Source organism: Anabas testudineus, chromosome 4, assembly GCF_900324465.2.
Source record: "Anabas testudineus chromosome 4, fAnaTes1.2, whole genome shotgun sequence".
Lineage (NCBI taxonomy): Eukaryota > Metazoa > Chordata > Actinopteri > Anabantiformes > Anabantidae > Anabas > Anabas testudineus.
Genome location: NC_046613.1, coordinates 10,898,258 through 10,914,023, shown reverse-complemented (window position 1 = coordinate 10,914,023; position 15,766 = coordinate 10,898,258). Strand labels below are relative to the sequence as shown.

Sequence of the window (15,766 nt, the reverse complement as noted above, 5' to 3'; positions counted from 1 at the left end):
GTTATAGGCTTTTCAGGTGTTACTGTCCTCTGCAAATACACTATTGTTACAATATATTGTTGTAAATGAAGACTGATCCTCACTCCATAGTTCACCTACAAAGTTTATTTGTAGTATTTCTTATAATTATTTTGAACAAGGTTATATTTTTACTACTAATTTCATGTCATTTCTCAAGATATCACTGTGTCATTGCCTGGAAGTTTGAATTATATTATTCACAGTATTGATATAGTAAGGCAGTGAAATAGAAAATAGAGATTTTTCTGCATAGAGGCAATAACTGGATGGTTATGTGTTTGTTTGAGTCTGTGAAATTGTTTTTTATATATGAACAAGAGTAATAGAAGATTTTGAATTTCCAATTTAGCAAATAGTCAGTGTTAGTTATCAGTAAATGGCTAAGTGTCAGTGACAGTGATTAATGAAGCTTGCAGCTATAGTAGAAACACAAGTTTTGCGTCTCAAATGAAATTGGAAATGACCTTAGTTCTATAGTTCACATATGCTAAAATATGTAACTTGCTTTATTTAAACAAATTCATTATTATTGTAAGAACAAAGAGACTGTTCTCATGTTGTTAACATGCTCTGTCTCACAGGTGAGCGTTAGATTGCTTCTTACAGGTTTGCTTAAGCTGCTTTCCCTGTCTCTCCTGAAGTCCAAACAATATCAGGAAAATCAGGTTTGGGCATTGTCCAGAGTTGCTGCGCTTTCACACATGCAGCATATAACAGGAGATTGTCTGTGTCAGGTGTGTTCCCACCTTTTGAAAACACCTCACTTGGTTTAGGTGAGCAGTGGAGTCTAAGGAAAGAGTGCAGGAAGCAAAAAAGTATCCTACCGACCCCTCTGTTTTGTTCACACAGAGTTTGTACATGTAGCTGGCAGACTAAAGTTTGTCTCCTGTCTGGTCCAACTGATTTGGACATTTGTGTTTTCACATAAGGGTCCACACAGAGTTAGATTACATTTAGTTTTTCTAAATACATTTACATTTAGTCATTTGGCAGGCACTTTTATCCAAAGCAACTTACAAGTGAGATACAAGGTACAAAGCAAAGGCAGGGTAAGTGTAAAGAGGTCTTGCCTAAGTACCCTAAGTATAACTGTAGCTGTAGCAGCTGCAGTTATACTAACTCTGTAAGCTAGTTCTGTGAGTAACTTTTCTTACTTCATATAGTGTTGTGTTTTATTGTGCTTGTGGTTACATTTCTTTTGATGTGATAGTATAATTGGATTGGAAATATAGACGGTACATTTAAGGTAAGAGATAAAAAATCTTGTGGATTTGGTGGGTGCTGTGGAACAAGGCTTACTGTTCAAATCACAGTTTGAATATAAATTTATCAATTGAATTTAATATGTTTCATTAAAGCATGATTGTCATTTTGTGTTTTAGAATCATTAGAAGCATCACATGTGGTAGGAGACCCTCATTTGAACACAGACAGACACAAAGGAAATAAATTAATGACGAGTGACCCAACATCATGCGGAAATGAACAGTAGAAAAGTATGCTTACAGCTTACAGTTTGCCAAGAAAAATTGTAAATAATAGATTAATAGACATGATACACTAATATGGCTTTACGTATTGCCATATTTCATGTTTCACTGCTACCAGAGAAAAGCCTTAAATGATGCTGACCGCAACTGCAGAATTAAGAGCACCGCTGTTCAAATTGAACATAGTTCATTAATATTCATGATGAAACATAACCACCGCAGCTTGCACTTTTTACACTCCACACAGCCGACGGGAGCTTGTGTCAAATTAAGGGTTGCAGAGCTAAATGCTTAAGTGTGTTCCCTTACTAGACAGGAAGACGCACGATCCAGGTGAGGAAGGAAAGAAAACAGAGACACCAGCAAGACAGACAAAGAGGGAAGGGAGAGAGGAGATAGCTATTACAGCTATCTGGACCACCAGAGCCCATCAAGCACCCGGTAAATTACCACACAAAACAAAGTGAACACAAATAGTTTTATCTATAAAAGTTCAGTAATCATTTTAAGTGCCCCCTCCATTGGTGTACATAAATGTTGGTCTGGTGTCATCTCCTCGTGCACTTTCACTGCTGCGAAAAAGAAGTTTGATGGTATGGTATGATCCCGATAGTATTAAAATCGCAGAGCAGTTTGTGTGTGCATGCATTATATCTACAAAAACATGCACCCTGTTGAAACAAACAGTGTAAGCATATATTTTTGCAGTGGATTACGCTGTGCTAAAAAGCAGCATTTATGTTTTTTTAGGCTAAGTTCAATTTTAACTTTTCCACCAATTAGCATGCAGATTTTGGGATCGTCACTCAAAAACATTCAACATAGCAGAAAGTCTGATCAACTTTGTTTCGCTTTATAATAAAAGGATTTAAAAAACACATACTGTAAGCAGTTATTACAGAGAATGTGTAGAGAAGAATAGCCAAAGAGCTAGGTCATAATCGCTTGATGTGACATCCGTTTTTGTGCAAGGACCATTTAATCACAGTTTTGTATTGCATGCGATGTGAACATTTGTAATGTGTTTAATTTGCCTTTGAAATATTCACTTTCTGTGTGGTTTAATCGCTTTGCTCCTTGATGTGTAGAAGACCTTTAGTCTGGTTAGTCTTTCATATATAAGGGAAGCTCGGTTTTATAAAAAATTTGCATCATTGTTAGTCATAACTCCATTACAGACTAATCTTTATTTTGCTAACACATGCAAAAACGTCTGGGTACAGTGTTTGATTATTTGCAATTGCTGGAAAAGTGCAGCCTGCACAGTGTTGTAGTGTTTAGTGCTATCGCCTTAGAGCAGGAAACACCTGGGTTTGAATCCAAATGATGGCCGGGTGCCTTTTTGAGTGGAGTTTGCATGTTCTCCCTGTCTACATGGGTTTTCTCCAGCTTCCTCCGCTGTCCAAAGACAAGCAGTAAGGTTAGGTTAAGGGTTAGTTTAATTGACTCTAAATTCCCTGTAGATCTTAATAGTTATTTGTCTCTATGTCTATATAGACTTCAAGATACTAGCATTAATTAATTAGTGAATTGTAAAAGAAGAATCTTCTTATTTTAAGAAAAACAAGCCGGGAATACTGGATATTTAAGCTAGCATGTGTACTCATAACGTTGTGGAGCTGTGCCTAAGTGTGTTTATTCACCGTGGTGTGTGTATTGCATATCAAATCAGTTTTAGCCTGCCACTCATCCACAGTAGCAGTAACAAGTCTTATTTTACTGGAACAGAACACTGCTACTGACATGTCTAGAGGCTCCCACAGTAGTAACCAAGGTCACAAAGCCCCAACCGCAATACTGCTACTTCTCAGCTCAGAGCAGCAGGCTAGCTGTCAACATCTGACACTCTGAGATGCTAACTCCCCACTTGGGGGGATCATATCCCAGCCCAGTTCTCACTATTCTCAGCATCTGAGTGGATGTCAGCAAGTACTATGTCTTTGCTTCCCCTAATTAAATATACACAGTAAATACTGCTTATGCAGTCATTAGAGTTAAACCAGTGGGCTACTATACCAAATACCCCATGTAAACAGTCCCCAACCTTCTGCTAATAGTAGATAAGATCCCAGTGGACTGTTCTAAGTAAACCTAAACCAGCCATCTGGATGACTCAATAAGGAGACAAGTACTTTAAAGTTTGCACTGTTCCCTAGAGGGAAAATAAGGGCACGGTAGGAAAGGTACTTTTGGATTCAGAATGGTGAAAGAAGAAAGGCAGAAAAGAGAAAAGTAATGTTGCAATGTGGAAACTTTGTGCATTATCTTTCTAGATTTTTAATATTTTGAACAAGTTAGTCATCTGGAGCTTTTTAACTGATTTGATTCTTTCAAAGATGGAGTTCAAATCTGTCTTCTCTTTCTGGGGAGTTTAAGAGACTGGTGTCTGCTTGTTTAATGTGTGTGAGGTGTTAGGGTTAGTGTTATGTAAGAACGTGAGGCCTTGCCAGTACATCTCAGCTCCCCATGATCCCATTCTACCCGGTTTGTGTATATGTGTGAAACCTTTGCTCTACAGCCTACTCCTATCATATCATAGCTTTACTGGCCATTTCATTGCAATGATCCATGTAAGCAGCTGTTACTGGTTTGCGATGCACCCCACAGACGAGAGGAAAACACAAATCCCCAAAGTCATGATGTTTACTGATGTTTCTTTACTCTTTGGATTGGCAGAAACCAGTTGTTCATCAAATATGAATGTATTTACTGTACACAACATTTAAATTTAGAGGCCATTCCTATCCTGCTAAGCAACATCATAATGTTGAATTTTTAACATATCTGTTTTCTCATTCCTGTTTATTTGTAGCTCAAACCCCAACATAGCTAAGACAGAAAACTTCACTCTCTCCAGGCCTTGGAAATGTTTATGAATCAGCAGAGTGAAAACAACTAAAAAAGTCCTTTTCAAATGTCCCCTCTGACCCAACCCATGAAGAGCACCTGGAGTGTTCGAGCTGTTTGCCTGACCATGGTATGAAAGAGTCCTGTGTTGGACAGTGGAGCCTGGGGACAGTGCTGCCTGTGTCTGCCCGTGTTGATGTGTCTATGTACTGGATGCATTTACGGAGATGAGCTGAGAAACTCTGGGAAGGGGGGGGGGGGGGTAATAGAAACAGGAAGTGAGGAAAAGATTTTACTCTAAAGGGTCTGTAATATTTCTACCTGTTTTATATAGAACAGCTTGTAATGTTGTTCAATTAATTTGATTATTGTATTTTTTTGTATTGTGTTGGATTTAGGAATTTTATATGTGCTATAGGTGTCATTTCAGTTGCTAGAATTCTTTGATACAAATCTTACAGTATCTGCAGTGATATTTTTTACATGAAATATATATATATATGACTCAATGTGCGCATAATCCCTGAGCAGTGTGACCTTGCCATAGTAGATAAGTGTGCAATTTAGTCTCCTCCCAAAAAGTAAAATACAAGGTGACGAATTGCTTCTGTGGCTTTCTGCTGAAGCTCACCCCAGACTGGATTGTTACAATTGCCTGTCGTCACCGCAGGCAACTCTGAAGCTGATTCTCAGCTTCAGCATATACTTGAGAGTCTGGCTGAGAGGAGAGGTAAACTTCAGACTGAGTTATTGTTTTTTTAAACACACAACTTTTATGCTTGTTGTATGCTTGGTTTATTATGTTAGGCCCTCACAACTGTAAATAGAGCCATAGATTATGTTGCTAAGGCAAGACTTAAGACTAGCTAAAAATGCAAATGGTATTGGAGAATGAAGATTATTTCCAAAGCCTGTGTCTGATCCTGATGTGTAATTCTTTACCTTTGAAGAATTACAGATACACAACCTTTGATTACCACTGTGGTTGTTGTATTATACATAAATCTTTCTGCCCAAGGATGACAGTGGCATTATCCAACACTATGTCAGTAGTGAAGACTAGCAGTTAGTGGAGCTAACTGCAACTGTAGCTGTCCCAGTGCAGCATGCCTGCCAGGCTTTTTCCAAATGTTGTTGACTACAGACCCTCATTCAGCCTGACTTCAGCCAGCAGCGCACATCCAGTCCACCAGCCTCATCTCCTGCACTGGCAGACTGCAGTGCAGTCTAAACAGCCGTCATCTAATGCAGACCCTGCTGGTGGCTCAGCATCACTGATGATTTTCACTACTCTTTTTTTTAACCCTTTCCTGAAATCTGCTTTGTGAACCAGAGAAAAGTGTTACAGCCTGGTGGGACTAGTCAGATCAATTTAAGAGCGTAAGCAAAATTTAGCTAAGCTGAATAAGCATATGTGTCAACTGAGTATTACTGTGTTATGTTGAGGAGTGTCCTTGAGAATAATTTAGTATGCTGTACACTATATCATAAAATGTTTTAGCTTTTAGGGTACACACTTGCACAATCACATGTTGTGTTTTTAAACTTCCACCATCATATTGTATTTTTGTGTTCTTTTGTTTGTATTGATTGCCCTCATGTTTCACCACTTTGTGGTAGACAGTGATGCCTGTTGGTCCTGTTGCCGGACATAGCTCTGGCAGGTCCAACAGTAGGCCAATCGAGAAACACTGACCTGACTGAAAAAAGCTCTGCTCCCTGGCATTCAGTGCATTACAATCTGTCCTCTCACCACTGTCTCTCCTAGATCTCAGTGTGATTCAGCTGGCACTTGCTGTAAAACTAGATGTTTTTACTTCAGTTGCATCACACTATGGAGATCATGAAAGGAGTTTTTCAGTGCTTAACATATGCTTATCCTTCTTACAATAGGCTCGTTCTAGTAGCTAAATGCATATCTTGCTAACCCCCAGCAGCCATACCTTTAATTAGCTCTGCTGTGAGTTAATATGCAGATAGAAAAAGCAGCTTATCAGTCATAACTGCCACAAGCTGTTTTATTGTACCACATAGTGTGTATGATACAATGTATAATTTGCACATTTGATCTAAACTACTAAGGTGAAATACTGAGCAGCATCATCATCTATTCCATGCCAGTGCCCTGCAAATGCTGCAGTGAGCACCTGGTTCAGTGACACGGTGTCCTTGGCTGAGAGATTCAGACATTTAACCTAGAACATCTCTCTTTTTTTAGACTTGACACTAACGCAAGTGTGTGACTTTCTATGACAAACAAACAAATGACTGTAATGCAAAGGCTTTTAACAGCAGGGACAAAAGAAAATTTTACATGGAGGTTCTCATATGAAATACTTTAAAAGAAAGATTACCAGCTCACACTGCTTTGATGACAAATAAGCTAAAGTGTATGTACATGTCCTCATGATTGAGTTAGTTTAGTGGCTATGATATGTAGTCATAAAACCAGTTGGTGGTTTAAAGCTAACATTTGGTACAGTATACACTGTGTAATAATGAACATTAACAGAAATGTTACAGTCCCAACTGACTTAAACACAAGTACATTTCCGGACCTGTGTATTTTCGCTGCTGATGGTGTAGCTTAAGGACACTTTTTGAGTTTCTTTCCCACACATCATTTTACTGCTGGCCTAGAAATTGGCAGCTCTATTCTTCAGATTCCTACTGCTGTGGTAGTGGACCAGCAGCAGGGAAATGCAGGTGTGTTCAAGGCTCAGAACACACAGGAAATGTAGAAATTGTAAAAGCACTTGGAGGTGCGGAACAGACTTAAGTACAGTTGTCATGGCTTAGAGTGTTTTAAAAGAATATTTAGATTAGATAAATTCAGAGCCTTTGCTGTGGTGTTCTGGATTATGGTGAGGTGCATCTTGTTTGGTTTCCTGTCCCTCGAGAAGTGTCTGGAACATTTACGGCTGTTAATGTGTGGAAAAAGTGAAGTCATAATACTATCAGACTGCTTGTGTTCACAAAAGGAAATTTGCATTACATTTTGTTTTTTCAGTGTGTTCATGCAGAAATATTAGCTTTGCGTTGGCATCTCACCACAGCAAAACAATTTCCCGTTGTAGTAACTCACTCATTCTTACACTCAGACTAACACAGTGAAAAGTAGCTGTCAAGGTTTACTATGCTGAATCAGTTGTGTTTCTTGGCAAAGAAAGAAAAATGCCAAATTGGGTACAGACAAGACTTAATAGTATTAGTATTTTCTGGTTTTGGCCTAGAAATTGATTTGTTTAAAAATTAACAGGATTTTGTCATTGTGAAATACAGAAATTCTTAAATTTTATAGTTCATTTAGAACAATCCAACCAGATTTGCATGTGCATAAATAGTACAGTGTACTTACGCCTCACATTTTTATAAACAAGGCTGGCTTGCACGTCTGTCGACAGGATCATTTTGGAAAATCGGCAGATGGGAGATAGGCCCACTCACGCTGCCCCAAGTCTGTCCCAGCTGCTTGGAGATATTACGCTCCATGTGTGATGATTAATAAGTTATCAGCAATGTATCATAGAATCTGTCGATGATTAATGCAAATGCACTTTCTCCATTACACCTACAAACGCACAAAGTTGGAGTTAGCCCCTTGTGAGACTGATGATGCTTGCAACAGTGGTTCAGTATTTACTCTTCTGGGTCAAATGGGAAATCCTCACTGTGACCCAGATAAGCTGTTTGTCTTAAGGGTTGTTAAAATGATTTATTATATTTCTGTTTTAGCTACATTGTTTAGGCTTTTGTTGCTATGATCATTCCTCTTCCTCTCAGTTCTGCTGGGAGACCTGCACTGTAAAATGGCCTACATAATTTGTCCTGGCCACATGAAAGTAGTAGGTTAACTTGTGGTTTGTAATTGGTGTCAATGTAGTTAAGTGTTGTGCAAAATGATTTAGATACGTTATTCTTCATCTGTCACCTATGTTTTTTTGTTGCTCTAAATTACAATCTACAGGAAAGCAGCAAGATCATCATACAAATAGCATTTCCATTTTCTGTGTTTAAGTGTTAGAGTGCAGTTTACACTTTGCTAGTATGTGACCTGTGATCTTTATGTGATCTCTGTGACTGAATTTTTTTTGGTTTCTTTTGACTCTCTAATCTCATGATTCTCTGCTTGTCTTATAGGTGAGTCACGCAAGTTTGACCCAAACTTCAGAGGCCCTGTTCATAACAGGTACTACATATACTCAAGATCACCTTTTTTCACATTACATATATATAAAGGTTTAGAAGACAAGCACATTTATGCATTGTTCATTTTGTCAACAAAAATGTTGACAATAATTATTCTTTGTCGAAGATTTGATTTTATTACAAACTTGCAATGACGACAATCATTTAAAAAAACATGATGGTTCTGTTAAGCACACCATGATAACGCTGCACTACTTATGGAAAAATGCTGAGAATTTATTTTTACTTCTGTTTTCATTCTCATCTTTATTTCTCCCATTACTGGCCGCAACATTTTGACCCAATGTCTGTACCTGCATATTCAATTCAAATGTTCAATTGTTTTTACCTGTTACAAATTATTAAAGTCTGGAAGTCCTGAACAGCATTCTAAAATTCATATCGCTAAAATTAAAACTTAGCTCTGTTGACCAAAATAAATGACTAAAATGTGACTGAAAGAAACCACAGTTTTTAGGTAATGAATAAGATTATAACTAAACAGAAAATTCCTCTCAAATTTAACACTGCATTTATGAGAAACAGGAAGCAGCATTCTCAGACACCAATAGTACTTTATAAAAAAATTAATCTAGGTGACCTGACCCCCTGATTGTTATGTTCCTGCATCTGATGCTTACATGTCTATTGATTTGGCACGCTCCCCTGTCCAGGCACTCATAGATTGATCATTTGTCAGTCTACATTAATAAAGATCAAGGCTGACTGCTAATAGCTATCTGGCTCTTCCCACTCCACCACAAAGATCAATGGCCATAAGTCAAGCTGGTGGCTGGAGTTAGCCCAGTGACACACATTATTAACCAGCCAGATACATCCAAAACAAATGTAGTGCACACACGACTGGGAGTATTGCCTGGAGATAGTCTCTGTTTTTTCAATAGTAGCCCAGTTTTATTCATATCTGACATTTTTATTCCAAGACAGTAGTACATAATTATTAACATGTTTTGATGTAACTGAGTTAAATATAATCAGCATAAAATTGATTTAAACATACTGAACTTTTACAATAAGCTAGGGGTTTAATGAGGGGGCATATGCCAAGAAAGGATTTAAAAATGTAAAAATGTAAAAAATAGAAATAAAATGAAAAGATTGTTGTACAAAAAAAAACCTTGGAATTATGTCTACGTTTTAAGACTATCATGATTCAGGACAATGAAGTGAAACTTTACAATAAAGTAAAACCTCTTAAGGGGTTTCACCCCAGGCCATTCTTGATGACTTAATCATTGTCTGAGGTAATGTACATTCTTTTCTCTTTTATGTTCAATGCCCGTTTGGCAGGCTGCTGTAAAGGCATGTTTCATTCCTCATGTGTCTCTTTATCCCACCCTCTTCAGCCCATTTCACTGCTACAGCTGGGTGAAGGCACCAACGATACTTTGATGTTTCTGTGGCTCAGAGGCTTTTTCTTAATGAGAACTGGGAGACAACTGACTCCATGGTGATGTTTTTATGCAAGCACATTGCCTAAATGAAGTTACACTGTCTGTTGTTATTAAGTAGACCTCAGCAGGCTAGACAGCTAGTGAGCATGGTGTAGTGTTAATTCAAAATGGTTGACAATATCATAATCAGTATGAGAAATATGCATAATTGCATTGCAGTGTGACGATGTATTTTATTGTGTTCACTGTGTGGTTAATTAAAAAAATGTGCACTAACTGTCAGAAAGGGGCTCACTTGAACCAGTGTCCCTTGGGACCATGAGAAATATCCCTTTCTGTGTATTAATCACAGGAAGCGATATTTCTGTGATTAGCACAGGAAAAGGGATTTTTTCCTGTGCTAATATCTGTTATGAAGCAGGGATAGTCTAGCAGATTCACACCACAGTAGCACCCATGCTATTCTCTGGCACTGCTGCCATCTGTGTCACCTTGGCTCCCCCAGAATATCAGCACAGCAAATATAACAGTGACACAAAAGTTTTCCAGAGTTTCAGGTGATGTTTTTGTTTTGTTTTGTTTTTTTCAGCACTGCCTGCCAGCACAGCACATAAGGAGTGCAAAACTTTGGTCCGTGTGTATGACTTTATAAGTGACATCTGAAGAGATCAGAAGTTGGGCAGTGAGACCAGGTGTTAGACTGAATGCCTTGTAGTTAACATATTTTCTGGATCTGATTTGCAGTCCATGTGGCCTGCTTTACTGAGATAAGAGAATGAAGCAGAATTGTTTTCATTCTCCTCACTTCAGCTTCCCTTCAACACTCACCTCTGCATGCTTTAAAGGTGACTTTGTATTAGCTCTATGCTGCTGTGTTTGCACTTTGTCTTCATAATGCTGCCGTGTCTATATGTGGGAGTTAGGAAACATCTGCAGTTAACATTACAGTGGAGGAGAGACAAGGTCAGCTTTAGTCTCCTACCCCTCAAATCTCCCGTTCTGATCGCCTAAGATGTGGCTGAGTGACAGCTACTATTAACCTATAGATATAAAGGATGGAGAAAAAAGTAACCAACCAATCACCAATGCAGCTGAGACAGCTCTTCCTTTTTTCTTTTTGAATTGAAATTAAATAGTTCCCACTTGATTCCTTTTGTTAATAATATGCACACTTTTTGCAGGTAGTTTGGTAGGCTGTCTTCATACTCCTCATATCCACTGTGTGGCTGTCTTCCCTAGGCAGAGCTGTGCCCACTTTAGCTGTCCTTGATTCTCTATTATCTCAGAAAATGAACTGTTTTGCATTCTGAAAAATGGTTTACATCCCAATAATTGCCCAATGTCTCTAAGCCTGGTTTTGGTGGATCTTTGGATCTTTGCTTGTACAGAACATATGGTCTGTGGGTCAGTTATCTGCTCCAAACATGCTATAGGTATCTGCAGGCTTAATGTAATTCTGATAAGGATAAGAGTGGTGATAATGGAGTCATCTTTTTCTGAAACGAGCAGTAGTAATAAGCATTAGCAGCTCTACTGGCACAGGAAACCCCTCTGTATTTACAGGAAATTCAGCAAATGAATCTCACAGTAGCCTGTTAACATAGATTTTATGCTTTACTGCAGTTATTAAAGATCCTAAAATTAAGAGACTACATTTGGCATATGGTTTAAGTATCTGTTTCCTAATAGAAATGCATTCAATAAACTCCACACTTCAAAGAACTACATAGAGGAAATGCTGTCATTGCTGTCTGAACTCAGGACTCCTTTTAACTTTGACTTTGCTCCCCTGGTCAAAAGCCAGAGGAGATGAGGGTCTCAAGTCAAGTTCTGTAACATATGGTGTTAGGGGGAGGTTCTTCTTATCCAGTCTATGCTTGTCCACTTTGCACAGTGGATTAAACTTGGCTTTATTCAACACTAGGCTCCATAGTCAATAGTCTGAACCGTAGAGGGCAAAGAAGGGACTGGTCAGCTTCTCTCAGAATGGAGACAAGTTGAAGAAAGCTTGTTAAGGAAGAGACAATGAAATAAGGTGATGTGGCCTTAAACTAAGAATAATGTAAGAGGAGAGGCAGTCTTCAAGTAGTAGACTGTTAATGTTTAACTTTGGAGTATATACATCATTATAATCATGTATACAAATTCTCATTAGTCAGTAAGTCAGTAGAACTCTACTTCTGTTTCTCTGACACAGTATATAAACACAGTATACAGGACATCTTCTCATTATTTAAGAAAGCACTCAGAAAGAAAGCATACAGGAGCTTTGTCATTGTCAGGCTATGGGACACATTAGTAAACATATTTATTCATAATACTGACTTTGACAACATCATTGACAACCAGCCATTCACAACGCTATTTCTCTCGTAATCTTGGTTTTCTGTTTCACACATCTCTTATTTCTTCACACATTTTTCGTTCGCAGGAACTGCACTGATGTGTTTTGCTGTTTTATCTTCGTCATTGTCATCATCGGCTACATCGCTCTGGGTACCGTGGGTGAGTTTGACACGTTACTCCTGATCACACAAAGGATCAAAATGACACACAACTCACACATGGATGTGTGCAAGAGTGGTGATATGTCCTCGTCTGGTTGTGACCTTTAAGCGTGAATTACTAACTCATCCCAGTCTGGCCAGTTGTGCGACATAAAATCAGGAATGGAAAGTGTGTGCTCATACTGCATGTGAGTTTTTGTCTGACAATACAGTTCTTTAACAAAATTCTCCTAATGATGTACTGAAACTTCAAAGAAATTGAATGAGTAGAATTTAAATACAACATGCAACTTGTGTGTTTTACTGTACCAACTACATTTTGGACTGGGTCACCAGTGATTGGCGCTCATTTCATTCACATTTTCTTGCAAACACTTCTTCTTGCAAACACAAAACATATCCCTTTTTACAAATTTGACCACATATTTCATATATTTCCAATATTTTGTTGTTAATGGTATCAGTTGTTTTTTGGCCATTAGATAATACTTAGAGAGCTACACAGGACTTTATTTTAATTAACCCAAACTCATTTTCAGGACTCTGCTTGATTCTGCTATATTTTAATACTAATTCGATGTTAGGATGTATGATCTTCAAACAAAAAGATTGTGGTATCTTTTCAGCCTGGATCCATGGCGACCCCAGAAAGGTTGTCTATCCAACCGACAGCCACGGTCAGTTCTGTGGGCAGAAGAACTCCCCGAATGCGTGAGTAGGAATATACCTGTTCCTTCACAGTATCACAGTACGCTGTGTGCATGGCTTGGATTCTTGCTGAGAAAACTTTGCACAGTGATGGACTGATTAGTCAGCATTTTAAATCAGTTTAATCTGGCACCTCTCTTTGTCTTCATCATGTATCTTCACAGAAACAAAGCCATATTATTCTACTTCAACATGTTGAAATGTGCCAATCCTGCAGTTTTAATTAACCTCCAGTGCCCTACAACCCAGGTAAGAGACTGAGTGAAGCCCACTATATAACACATTTTACAATGCTTTTTGTTCCTCTGCAGATTTTCCTCCATGCTTGATTATGTAAGATTGATGGGCTTTCTCATTAAGAGGATGTGTTGCCTTCTCCTAGCTCTGTGTCTCCAAGTGCCCTGACAGATTTGCCACTCTACTGGATGCATGGAATACTCAAAACTGGGGTTATTACGAACAGTTTTGCAAGCCGGGCTTCAAGATTGGCAGTAAGGTGAGAGACAGTGGTCTTTCTGTCATGTATTTTGCTCCTAAATCCCAGCTTGTCACTTCCTACATACATAATACCTACGTACTACATACCATAAATTTTATTCAGGTAGAACAGCTAACATTAAGTCAAAATTATTAGACCCAAGTTTGTTTTTATAAGAAAATCATAGCTTTTAAACATAAAAAGTAGTTCATCCTGAAGTTTCATTAGTTTTAACGCTACACTGATCATAATAAAGAGCTTACATGCATGTGCTTCGAGAGACGGGCGGAAGTGAGCAAGCAGCCACTGAAGCACATTGCAGCCCTGTTCTGTGGCTGGCAGCAGTTCAGTGACAGTGACGCTGGTGTGATGCTGTGTAAGGTTTAGAAAGTGAGGTGGTGTGTGGGAGCACATAACAGCTCAGTCATACTGTTGAAAGTGAATCATTGATTTCTCTTCCCACATCATCTCAAGTTTGACAGTGTTACATCACACAGGATTCAGTCCAACTCTGTCACATCTGACCTAAAGGTCATGTTCAGGAATAGTGATCTAAGTACCTAAGCAGTATCACTTAAAATTAAATGTGGCTGAAGTAAGGCCCTTCCCTCTTAACTATGATAAACAATATGTCAAATGAATGTTTAGTGTTAAGTCTATTATTTCACTTGTTTGAATCATTGTCTCTTTCTTTTTTCTTTCAGTCAGCTTTAGAAGTCATACGAGATGAAGACTGCCCATCTATGATTGTGCCAAGCAGACCTTGTAAGTGACTTTGAAATACTGTAAACACAGTAACACAATAGCTCATAGTAGTGGCTGCTAAAACAAAACATTTTGTAAACATTTTTCAGTCCTTCAGCGGTGCTTCCCTGATTTTATTACAAGAAACGGAACTTTAACTGTAGCCAATCAGACCATCTTCAAAGACGGTGAGAATAATAAGAGAAGTGTCACCGACCTCAAAGATGCTGCCACGTAAGTCCTGCCTACCAGCAATGTGAATCTTTATCCTTGTTTTACAAGTAAAAATTAGATAGAGAATTGCTGATGTGGTATAATAATATCCAATAAGAGTTTACCTTATAAAATAAAACTTTTCTAATACTTTCAATAGGGCTGCCAAGTCTGCTCCCAGAGAGTTTTGGACAGATATTACAGGGTAGGAAAAGTGGGCACTTTACTTAAGCCCAGGAATGTGTCCAAACACATTCAAAGTCATTTGCACGTTTATTGCATGAAAATGCAGCTTAGCTAAATGCTCAAAAGTGGACCCTGTTAGCTAAAAATGTCTGCTTTATAAAACCTCTCCTACCAGCACATTAATGAGCTGACATTGCAAAACTGGGACAAGCAGAAAAATCATGTATTCAATCCAATGAGCTGCTACTATACATGATTTTGTTCTTACTTTTGTTTGCCTTGAACTACTAGTAACTATAAGCTTCTTTATTGCTTTTCTCCTTAGTAGCCAAGTAACCAACATGCAGCAAGGTCTAGAAAGATTGAGTTCAGCTTTTTAACATTGCCTTGGCTGTAGCTTTGTGTAGACTAACCTCCACACCTGTGCTGTTCATCAAGACAAATCTGTTTCTGCCTCACTCATCTTTCAACATTGCAATAGACAGATTAATAAAAATATCTGTGGCATAAATCTATCTAGGCACATAAACTGCTTAATGAATTGCTGTGCACAGCCCATCTTAAATAAAACAGATAGTGATGTGGCACCCCCTGGTGGTCAGGAAGTTTGCATCTTTAAACCAGATATTAGTGCAAATTTACATAACACTGCTGGATATATGCCATATTTCTGGACATGGACAGGGTTTCAGTGACCTTTCAGCTATAAGAGGGGTTTATAGTGTGATTATTTGCAGAACTGCTTTTAGTGCCACATTTGTCCTATAGCATTTTCACGCTTCAGTGTACAGATTTAGAGTCATATGACAGTGTGTGTTATAGTTTATTTTTCCTTTCTGCTGGTGTCAAGGTAAGTGAAGCTTTTTACCTGAATTGAGAAGTGGAACTTTTGCTATACTGTTTCACCTAATGTGGCCTTACTTTAAAACATTTTTTCTATTGCTATTATTCTTTATATATGCTGTCAGA

At 38.3% G+C, this 15,766-nt stretch overlaps 1 protein-coding gene across 2 annotated transcripts in view; it reads left to right on the top strand.

Annotated features, from left to right (window-relative positions):
* The window catches only part of slc44a5b (solute carrier family 44 member 5b), a 28,116-nt gene that overhangs the window by 3,569 nt on the left and 8,781 nt on the right, over positions 1–15,766 (top strand). For both annotated transcript variants that reach the window (XM_026345653.1, XM_026345654.1), the window contains exons 2-9: positions 1,824–1,952; positions 8,499–8,547; positions 12,393–12,466; positions 13,095–13,179; positions 13,341–13,425; positions 13,559–13,672; positions 14,359–14,419; positions 14,509–14,632. In XM_026345653.1, coding sequence (XP_026201438.1) covers positions 1,824–1,952; positions 8,499–8,547; positions 12,393–12,466; positions 13,095–13,179; positions 13,341–13,425; positions 13,559–13,672; positions 14,359–14,419; positions 14,509–14,632 — 721 coding nt within the window. The remainder of the gene's footprint in view (positions 1–1,823; positions 1,953–8,498; positions 8,548–12,392; positions 12,467–13,094; positions 13,180–13,340; positions 13,426–13,558; positions 13,673–14,358; positions 14,420–14,508; positions 14,633–15,766) is intronic.